Source organism: Lentinus tigrinus (assembly GCF_003813185.1).
Source record: "Lentinus tigrinus ALCF2SS1-7 unplaced genomic scaffold L226scaffold_53, whole genome shotgun sequence".
NCBI classification, from domain to species: Eukaryota; Fungi; Basidiomycota; class Agaricomycetes; order Polyporales; family Polyporaceae; genus Lentinus; species Lentinus tigrinus.
The window spans coordinates 76,369-86,960 of NW_027137962.1; the positions used below are offsets into that span (position 1 = coordinate 76,369).

The 10,592-nt window shown below is 59.1% G+C and overlaps 4 protein-coding genes across 4 annotated transcripts; 1 reads left to right on the forward strand and 3 right to left on the reverse strand.

The window, feature by feature from the left end:
• Positions 1 to 966: 966 nt before the first annotated feature.
• On the reverse strand, positions 967 to 1,704 carry L226DRAFT_310764 (uncharacterized protein). The gene has a single exon (XM_067673797.1). It carries the CDS (start codon positions 1,568 to 1,570, stop codon positions 1,091 to 1,093), a length of 480 nt encoding a protein of 159 aa, XP_067529507.1. The 5' UTR covers positions 1,571 to 1,704; the 3' UTR covers positions 967 to 1,090.
• Positions 1,705 to 2,169: 465 nt separating this feature from the next.
• Positions 2,170 to 2,925, reverse strand: L226DRAFT_310721 (uncharacterized protein). Its single transcript, XM_067673796.1, has 3 exons — positions 2,769 to 2,925; positions 2,319 to 2,716; positions 2,170 to 2,236 (listed from the first exon to the last, which is right to left on the reverse strand). Exons 1-2 carry the CDS (start codon positions 2,787 to 2,789, stop codon positions 2,345 to 2,347), a joined length of 393 nt encoding a protein of 130 aa, XP_067529508.1. The 5' UTR covers positions 2,790 to 2,925; the 3' UTR covers positions 2,170 to 2,236; positions 2,319 to 2,344.
• A 2,976-nt stretch (positions 2,926 to 5,901) lies between these two features.
• L226DRAFT_310775 (uncharacterized protein) lies at positions 5,902 to 6,844 on the reverse strand. Its single transcript, XM_067673798.1, has one exon. The coding sequence runs from the start codon at positions 6,754 to 6,756 to the stop codon at positions 6,034 to 6,036; it is 723 nt and encodes a 240-aa protein (XP_067529509.1). The 5' UTR covers positions 6,757 to 6,844; the 3' UTR covers positions 5,902 to 6,033.
• A 470-nt stretch (positions 6,845 to 7,314) lies between these two features.
• On the forward strand, positions 7,315 to 8,521 carry L226DRAFT_472630 (uncharacterized protein; the record flags this gene model as incomplete). Its single annotated transcript, XM_067676477.1, has 2 exons — positions 7,315 to 7,676; positions 7,717 to 8,521. The coding sequence occupies 2 exons, from the start codon at positions 7,315 to 7,317 to the stop codon at positions 8,519 to 8,521; spliced, it is 1,167 nt and encodes a 388-aa protein (XP_067529510.1).
• Positions 8,522 to 10,592: the final 2,071 nt, after the last annotated feature.

Here is a 10,592-nt window from a genome sequence, read left to right on the forward strand (position 1 = left end):
ACAACAGCAGACAAACTGGGTAAAGCTTAGGCAGGCACTGACAATGACAGGACTGTTTGCCTTGATGAGGAACCTGTACATGTTGCGACAAAGCCCGACAAAGTAGGATATGCATTAACAAAACTTGATAAGTGTTGGCTAGAGGAGATCATGAGCAACTAAACCAGGTCAACATGACTGAAGTAACACAAGTGTTGCGTAACATCGACAAGGATGGACAGAGGGTAATTAAAGCAGATTAATCCCAATCAAAGTGTGTAGGCGCTGGCTTCAACATGGTTTTAGGGTATTTTTTTCCTAAGAAACACCTCATAAAGTACCGCCACCGAAAGAGCTTGATTTCGACACACCGCCAACGAGAAGCGCAACAGAATGCTTGGAACGAAGGACACATCACGGAGGCATGATATTTGAGTACGAACTGGAGCTCACAGCTTGGGACTGACGCACGACAACACGCAGCACGCGGCATGAGCACGCTGACGCGGAAAGTTCGGACGTGTTGAACGCGTGAAAGATATGAGGAAATGTGTTATGCATGCAAGAAGCAGAGTCACGGTCATCCCGGTCGATGATGTCGATAGAGGCCTACAGTTCCTGAGACAAGACGGAAGACACAGAAGCGGAGCACGGAGGGCGAGAGCTTCCATCTTCCATCTCAGCACTGCAGCGCAGCCCCGCCACATCCCCGTCACTGGCACTGCGAACGCGGCAACCATTACGGTGAATCGTGATACACGAGGCACGCTGGTTACCCACACCATCCACACACCAACGCCGGGATGTGGAATGCGACTCTCGCGGCCGCCCAGAAGCACCTTCTGAATCTGAGCGCTGAGCATGCATGAGCTTGAGTTGCGAAAAACACCCAGCAGCCTGGGCTCGTGTATGGCGTCACGTTTCAAATTCGAGGGGTCCGGGGAAGCGTGGCGGGGCGTGCGAGCTGTGTCGACGGACAACCCTACTATTAAGTACTACAGTATGTGTCTGCTCCGATTGGCCGCGGGCGTGGCGTGTCGCGGCTATCCACTGTCCTCCCCGTGCGAGCTTCCTGGGCCTGCGCTGTAAGTAGAACAGGGCCTCCCGCGCGCTATGGACGACCGTGTGTGGTTTGATGCATGATGCTTGATCCACGAGGCGGCGCCCACTGAGCACTGACACTCACAGTGATTCGTGAAAGGTGTGTGCGGCGCAGGACGCTGACACTGACACGGACATGGACACGGACAGAAGAACAGAAGACCGGGGTCCACGGATCGTGCGTGCAATGTGCATGCGCATCTGTCGCTGTTGCCTGCCACAATAGATCCACGGGCGGCGTCGGTTGTCGGTCACCGGTTCGCCTCTGGACGGCACGATGAGGACGATTAGACGGGACTGCGGTGAAGGGAGGTGGCCGGGGAGGACTGTATGTACGTACAGCGATTGATGGATAGCGTTCGGGTGCCCTTCCCTCGAGGCTCGAGGCTCTCTGCCGCGCGCCGTCACGCGTCAAGCGCGATTCGAGGCTTTCGAACTTAGGATTCATTGAGAGAAACGGGTATCTGCATACGTACCAGTACAATTTCATGGCGAGACCGATGAGATCGAGCACAGGATGGATGATAGACACGCACCATCGGCAGGTTATCGCGCCTGTACGCGTCCATCGCGCGCGAGTGACTCGGGGAGGCTCCAAATTATCCCGGCGTGAGTACGCTCCGAGAAGCCGCGATCCTGCCGACGGAGGGGAGGGGAGGTGTTTGCCATCTCGACGCTCCGGACGAGGCCTCAGCGCTCAGCGCTCAGCACCAACTGATCAGCGCGAACACGGCGATCCATGCACCATGCACAGTCTCTTAGACTGTATTGATCTCGAGCGCGCGGGGCGTCCCGCCCAGCACTGCGCAGAGTGCACTGTATGTATGTATGCATCAGCGTCCGTGTCCGTCGTCGTCGAAAATGAGCGAGTGCATACAGTACTCGGACGGCGCCGGCGCGCAGAGGAGGTAGTCAATGTCAATCACTCACTATGTTTGATGCGCCCGCTGGTGGCGTCCATTCAGCATTGATGTTGGCATGCGAGAATGCATCCATTTCGGACGTGCGTGCTGACACAACACGACGACGGGCAGGAGCGCGGAGGACGAGCGAGAAGCGAGGAGCGTAGGCATCCAGCCCATGCCATGACGCTGGCGATTTGATTTTAGTCGTGTCGAAGAGGATGTAGGTAGAAACACGGCGCGCTCCCCGACGTCTGCAATATTGCATGCGTGTCACATAGAGGGTATGAGCGTGGAGGACTCTGGTGACGCGGAAACTGATCAAACAGCACTCACCTCACGCGCACCGGTCACCGGCGGGATCACTTCGTGATCGGTGCGGCGTGCACATATCGAATAACGTTAATCAACGACCATCGTCTTCGAGATCCTGCACTGTATGCTTCTCCGCATCCACGCGCGACCGAGCCTAGCCCCATACCGGAAGTAGCGCAGATATTCAGAATGCCGCACACAGTGCTACAGCGCACATCCGAGCTCGTTCCTTGCTGCAGAAACGGTGATGTCCCCCGGACGAACGAACGTGCAGATGGAGATGGAGATGGAAATATGCCATGGCCCATCATCCATGTCCATGTGTCCAGACTCCACCTCACGCAGCACGCTGTCCAGACTCCGAGCTCCAACGCTAGAGCCCTGCGTCGCGAAGCCAGAGTAATCCGACGATCACGAACCTGACCATTGCCAATGAGCAGCGAAAAGTGAACAACGAACATACTCACATACATACACTGACAGCAAAGTCATATTGCATTCGCTGATATTGCCCAGCGCCACGAGCACTAAAGTGTGATGGGTGATGGGTGATCCGAGGGCTGTCGGGGGCTCCCCGGGGGAAGGAAGGTGCGGAGAGCGGTCCAGTGTCGCCCGCGAGCCGTGGCCGTTAGACTATTGACAGCGAGCGAGCCCTGAGCCCTGAGCAGATGGCGGGATGACAAGACGGCAGAGAGGTGAGATGTGCGGGGTTGATGCGCCTCCCTAGCGCGAGTCTTGGACCCACAGTCAGATGGCAGATGGCGTATGTATGTATCAGCTGGCCGAGCTGGCACAAAAGACAGAAGACACGAGGCTGCGAGGTGCGACTCCGGGCTCCAGGCTCCAAGGTCCGGCTGCGGTAGTCACAGTGATGAAGGAGAAACCAAGCACCGGCAGCGACTAGTGAGCACGAGAGATCTCAGAGTGACGAGTCCTGGCAGTCCGAGTCCGAGAATCAAGGGAAGACAAGACGCGAGGGTGCATATGGCCGCGTGCAACGTGTTCTGCACGTTCTCCTGCGATTCGACGCGTACAATTGCATCCATTGATGTCCGAGACTCCGAGACCCCAAGCTCGGGGTGCGAGGGTCGACAAAGATTCACGAGAGGAGAGAGAGAGCACAGGACGCGCTTAGCGGTGACACGCCTGACGTGCGTCGTGGACACCGCGCCCGCCGCCGTGGCACGTCCTGCCTACCGCCTACCGCCGAGGGTGAGGTGTTAGGTGTATTCAGCAGCGAAATTCAAACTCGAGCGCAGTGCTCACCTGAAAGCTCCTTACCCTAGATCTGATTCTTTGATACGCCTGGCAGTGGCTGCAGGTATCCTGAGCCTGGGATCCCCGCCCTCCGAGCCGTCGGGCGATATGTTTCGAGTTGACTGGTCGCTGGCGTGGCCCGTTGCCATGCCCGGAGCATGAGCAACTGCGAGCTGCGAGGATCAGGAACGTACGTACGTACATATGTGAAGAGAGCTGACCAGTGACCGGGGTGGTTCGACTTTGACGCGACAAAGCAGCCCGACTCACGACTCACGACTCACGACTCACGAGCAAAGACGTGGTGAATCTGATGATCAATGTCATCACCGTGACCTTAGGCTTTCGAGCCTCGAAGACGAGGCGTGCTGGAGACTGGTTGTCGTCGTCACCCGTGCGCGTCGTTCGTCGTCCCTGTCGTCCCTGTCGCCTCCGAGTCCCTGGTAGCCAGTAGCCGGTAGCCGGTCACCAAGCCCGCGTGCGGCGTCGGGGTCGTTCGACGTCATGTCGCACGACACGGCTCACAACCTCAACGTCAACCTCGTCCTGCAAGGAAATTTTTCTGCCCATTCTCCTCGCATTTTTCTCCGCCCAGTTCAACCCACTGACAGCTCGTCCCGGACATCCGAGCCCCATCGATAATCGATAATCGCCCGCTCAAGCAGGGGCGGCAACAGTTACACAAGCCGGCGCGCCAAGTCAACGTTAGTGGCGTTGCCATCCCGCCACCCGCCCGCCACCCGGCGCACGCCCCGGCCGACTCGGACAGATCGGCAAACTCACTAGCCACTACAGTACTGTAGCCACTCGGTCATGGTCACCCGGCCGGCCGGGGCAATTTGACTCTCCCTCCCGATCGTGTTTCACCTTTCGAGAGTCGAGGGGGTGGTTGCCTGTTTTGGAGACCGAGATTTGCCTCCGTCCCGAGTCCCGAGTCCCGAGGCCGCGCCGGCGGTTCGCTTATAATTTGCCAGTGGGTTCAAGAGCGAGAGAGCGAACGAGGTCGAGACTCTCGATGTTGGCACTCTCGAGCTCGTCACAATTAATAGAGTTCCCCGCAGTCTGCGGAGGTCTGACTCTTCACGCGTATGGCCAGCGGGCTGCCAGCGGAAAGGATCTCTGAGAACGCGATCGCAGACCCTGGGGAACTTGGGAGACAAGACAGGACAAGACGTGCACAGCGTGCGCGTAGCACGTACCGCGCACAGTGGCACACAATACCGTGCGAGTGGCACATAACGTGAAGATGATGGCCATGGGCACCTCTGGGGTTACTTATTGTCTTCGGGCAGAAGGCGGGAGCCCGGAGGGTGTGCGGGACTCGAGTCTCGAGTCTCGATACAGTACGTGACGGAGAACAAGCCGCTGCGCGTCCACACGAATCACCGAATCAGGACGACGGCGACGTTCTTCTCGTTTCGGACGGGCATGCTTACGGACGTGACGGAGATGCGCAGGCGACTCGCGAGAACAACAAGTTACGAGGCCGCTGCGCCCATCCATCAAGCAGTCAGGCCGACGTTCTTCCCGTTTCGGACGGGGGATCCATATCCGGATGTCGTTGTTGTCTTGCCTCTTGACTCTTTACCCGCGCGCGAAGCCTGCGCCGAAGCAGATCCAAGAAGTCTTCACTGCACACTTGTAATTGAGTCAATCTGGACAAAAGAGGTTCGCATGGCGACGCTGAAGCGCTGAAGCGTCGAGTCAATCAGTGAGTAATGAGTCCTTGTCGGGAGAAGCGTCGCTCGATATGGATGTCATCTGGACGAAAGCGGGAAGCGGGAAGGAACTGAAGTCCAGGACGCGTTGATTGCGGCGGGAAGCGTGAAGAGTGTCGGGGAGCCCTGGTCCTCATCGAGGTGGCCATGGGGTGACTCTGGATTCTGAGTTCCATGACGCGAGGGAGTTCGAATTCCTCTCGACGGCGAAGCGGGTGTCGGCTGCGCGCGCCGCGGAGGAGAGCGAGTAAGTACTCAGGCAAGTCATCTATGCCGAACGCGGTCTTGATTAGAGTACTACTTAGTGCGCGCGCGAGCTTGAGCCAAACGGTGCGACAAAGCGACGAAGCGACGAAGCGCGTCTCGAGGTCCGAGTCGGGTCCGCGGGTACGTATACTTACTTACATCCAGATGGTAGAGCAGCGTGCAACGAGCTGACACCGGGGTCGGCTTGCACCGAGCGGAAACCAGGGGGGAAGGGACGCATTAATCTGACATGTCGACTCCGAGGCCGCCCGGTCTCGCTGGAGGTAGAATACAATGGACTTGCGATTCGATCGTAACATACCCCTGCACAGTGCACCGTTGGTTATGACGACGAAGTGAGCTGAGATCCTACCTTGTCGTCAGTACGTACCGGTCGCAATATATCGCGTGCGTGTTTACCTCAGGTGGCTGCACGCAGCGCGGGCGGCGGCTAGAAGCACCCGGCGGCGCGATGCAGCCCATGCATTCCTAATTCCTGCCAGTAGTCGCAACAGTCAGCTTCCCGCGCGGCGCCCAGTAGGTAGGCGCAAGTGCGGGGACTCTGCGGTGGGAACGCGGAGAAAGGGGACTCGTATGGCGAGGAAAATGCTTGTGGCGCGCGCCTTCTGGGGCCTGGGCTGTTGGGTGGGTCCGAGCATGGATCGTCGCTCGTTTGGGAGCGTGAGTACGGAGAGATGCATCTCCTGTGCCACGGCGCGTACGGGGCTCGAGGCTCGAGGCTTGCGGTCAGGCTGGGCTGGCTGGGCGATGACAAGTGCAAGAGCAGTGCAGCGGCGAGTCGAGGTCCCCACAAGAGCAGTGGTCCGAGTCGGGTCGCGGTCGGGAGGAGGAAGAGGTTGCAGTGCTTGCTTGGACACAGGTGATAGCGTGTGGGTGCGCGAGTTGCGGATGCGATACATAGTCCGGGCGTGTGTAAGCCCGCAGGCGGGAAACAAAAGAGGGCGCCGGCGTTCCTGGGATGGATCATGGATGCATATCGGAAATCCATGTCGCGCACGTCCGTCGACGCCTGTCGCTGTCGGTGTCAGCTCTCCAGTGGCACGGTGCCACCGAGCAAATACGTCCGGCCGTGCGTGCGAGATGGAAGCGCAGCGGGATGTTCGCCAAGTCCCCGTCCCGCAGAGGGTGCACCGCTGACTGCATAGGCGAGATAGTGCGCGGGGCGGGGTTGCTGCGCGAGGATTCTTCGAGGGCCAAGGCGTCGAGAGTGAGCTCATCTCGGGGCGGCAGCCATGGCCAGCTGAGCTCTCCGCAGATCTGCCTGTCCCGATGACCGAGGATGGGCAGATGAATGGAGATGGAGGGTGATTGTGGCACGGATAGCGTCATCGGCGAGCCCTCCTGCGAACCCCCCGATTCATTGCAGCCCAGTATACGTAGCTTCGAAGAGCCCTCACGCGAGCTCAGACGGTGGAGAAAGCAGACAGGAAGCACGCCGTCGCTGGCAGCGACCAAACGACGGCGGACATGAGGCCGCCGCGCCCGAGCTGGGGCCGGCCGGTGTGAAGGGTGACGCCGTAGCCGTGTTCGGGCGCCAGGGCGACCCGATCCCCATCTGCGCCGTTGCCACGTGTAACAATTATGCTCGGAGCCTGCAGCCGCCCAAAACGCGTGCCCGACGCCATATAACAATCCCCCTCGAGGCCCCGCTCCCTCTGCCCCGCCCCGCCGTCCTCGACTCCCTCGACGACGTCGGCGACCTCCCCTTCTGCTGACGCTACATCTGTCTGACTGCCTCATAGCCCCCCCTGCCGCTTGTATACTGTCCACCCGCCATGTTCGCCCAGTACTCCCCCTTGTTCACCTCGGGCCTCCTCTCCGAGAGCAACACCCCCTCCACTTCCAGGCGCCCCTCCCTCGAAATGCGCCAGAAGGACCCTCGCGAAAGCCTCCCCGTCGACGCGAGCATCGATAGCATCTATGAGCCCACAACATCCACATCTGACGCAGACGCCCTCTTCCTCACTATCATGCCCTCTCGCCGTCGCGAAGCCGGCAACTCCTTCCTGTCTCTCGATCTCGCAGAGAGCCAGTCCATGCGCTCCATGAGCCTTCGGCGGAAGGATACCATCACGACCCGCGCAACCACGCACTTTGGTCGCTCTGTCCCCGCCTCTCCCACCATGTCGTATGTCGCGTCATATTTTACCACCTGAGCGTCGCTAACCCGCATACAGTCCACCCATGCCCTTTGCCTCCTTCTCCCAGTTTGGTCCTGCTCCCCTCCCCCGCAAAAGTCTCGTGCGCCACTCGTCGCGCGAAGGTCTCCCTGGTGTCAAGCCCGTTCCCTCTTCCCAGCCCCCGGCTGTTCCAGACAGGCGGCCTCGTCCCTCCATCACCCTATCTACCTGCTTCTCGCCACTCTCGGGTAGCTCTTCCTCCTCATCATGCCATCGCTCTGTTCACTCGGAGCCAGCCGTCCTCTCCCCCATCTCGCCCCTACTCTCCCCTATCGAACGCTCATATTTTGCCTTCTCCCCCCCAACCTCGCCCTACGGTACCAGCTCCTTCCATTACTCGTTCGACGAGCTTCCGCATTCGGCACCCGCCGCTGCTCCCCTCCAGGCGCGTCCATCTATGCGTTCCACCGCTTCATTCCGAACCCGCCAGGTCAACCGCTCCGCTGCCCTCGCTGCATTGGAGGGCCGCGTAGCACGCAAGCAGCGTCCCCGCTCCCGTCCTAGTAACTTTATGAGCATGAGCGACGACGAAGACGACGTGGACCTGGACGAGAACGACGCGCCTGTCACGTCGACATCCGCCCCGGTGCAGCCTGCGCTGCTCGAGGTGCTGCACGAAGAAGAGGACGTTGTCGTTCCTTCGCACGCAGCCAAGCGACGGTCATCTCCGCCCAGTTCCAAGAAGAGCCGAAGCCGACGGGGTACGCTCGAGAGCCTCCTCACTCCTCTCGCGAACTTCATCGACTTCCGTGACGACGACGGCTCGGCGCGGAGCTGGCGCAGCTTCGTCGAGATCTCATGAGCATTACCCTCGCCCTCACCTTCACTCGCCCTCGCGGGGGAACGCCCGGAGACTTCGCGCGGTTGACCTGCGTCATGCTGTATGCCCGACCCTATGGATACGATATGCATATATGCGCACGGTCCCGCCTCGCTTGGCCCCCCTTGCTCTCTCTCGGCGTTGATTCGCCTGAACTTGACGTTCATCCTGCGTCCGCACTCGTCTTATCTATGTGACTATATGCTATTGCTGGTTACTCCCTACACTCCTTCCGACCTAATGCGCGCGTTCCGCTTTCACCCGTGTCCCTGTGCATCTCTCACTGCCCGCTCCGCTGCATGTACAGCACTTTCTAATCGCTCCCTTGTACATCATAATCCAAGTCGCTTCCCCTCATCGCTTTGCCTTTTGCCTTTACTTCTTTCTGATCTGGCATCGTTTCCGTCGCCGTGCATCATATCTCCATCAGCATCAGCCACCGTCTCTTCTTTTCCACTTCATTGTACATCTTCCAATCTCCATCTTCTCACTTCACTGCATGGTTGTATGAGTATCACTACATAGCATTCAGACTTTCCAATCTTCTCTTCGCATCGTCTTTCATCTTTCATCTAATCTCTTCATTGACTCTGACGCGATCGCGACTCGCGTCCGTTCTCGATCTCATCTCTTACCAGCACGACCTGACCTACACCTCTCACTCCTCACTCCTCTCACTGCGGACAGCCCATCACATGTGAACTGTACTCGAGTACATCGTACATCCCCCATCACTCATTCCTCCTGTCCGTTTCTCATCTGCGTCATCATGCATCATGGACTCTCAGCCTGCACCGAGCTTACCCCTCCCCCTGGCGTACTACTCTCGCGTCTGCGTTTCTACACCTACCTGTTCGTCTCGAACGCGTACGTGACACGTGTATACTCTACGACATACCCCCCCCCTCCCTCCCCCGGGGCCTTGCGTTGTGTGTGTGTATGTATGTAGTATGTACACTGTACGTGTTTTAACTATTACGACTCGAGAATACATGTTATACGTCGTGTTGCACCTGTCCCCGAGCCTCGTTCGCGCGCGTTGTCAACGTCGACACTTTCTTGTCAACGCTCGAGTTCGAGTTCAACGCCAACGCCAACGCGGAAGTCTCGGTTCGACGGGGGGCGTCGACGTGTCGACGTTCCTGCGCACGGGGATATCGGTGAGTACAACTTATCACGCAAGTTGACGTGACTTCCTGCTGATGGAAGAAACTACACTAGACCGCACCCTTGTTCATGTTCTCGCAGTCATGGGTGCGAGCGTCGCGGACCAAGTGCATTATACATCAGTGACAGTCTTGCTGCCTTGCAAGGTCGTGCACCAGCTTGGCAGGCTTCGGGAAGAGGAACACGGGCATTCGGACATCGACCATAGCCTATCGACCATCGACCATCGACCATCGACCATCGACATCGAAGGGGGGGGCACGGCGATGACAGTGACAGAACGCATTGGCGCAGCCTGCAGGCGGCTTTTCTGATCGCCGGGGAGCCCGTCGGAGGACGTGGACCTTCTGCGCACGCGGAGAGGTGGCTTGCGGTCCTGCCAGTGACCAGTGATGCTCGAGCTTCGAGTTCGATGCCATGATGCATGATGCACGGTGAGCTGTGTGCGAAGCCCGCCCCGCCCCCCCCCCCAACACCACCAACTCGAGAGTGATCCAAGACGTTCCATGTGCATGTGCCATAGTGACTAGTTGTGGGTCGTGCGCGTGAGGCCTTGAGGCCTTGAGGCCTGAGGTCGCGCTCCGAGTCGTGGCGGTTGTGTGGACTCTGTGCAGCCTTACAGTCGAGGGTCAAGGTTCGTGGCGCTTGAAGCTTGAAGCTTGAAGTCCGTGCGCTGATGGGCTGGGCTTATGGCTTGCTGTTCTTTCTGACAGAGCTATGTGCGGGTGTGCGGGTGTGCGGGTGTGCGGGTGTGCGGGCTCGAGGCTCGGTACCCGATGCCCGATGCACTGCATGCTCTGGTCATCGGCGGTGCACCCCACTCCGAGGACGGTGCGCCGCGATGGGAGGAGCGAGGAGGTCGGGGGGGTGGGTGAATGGGTGAGTG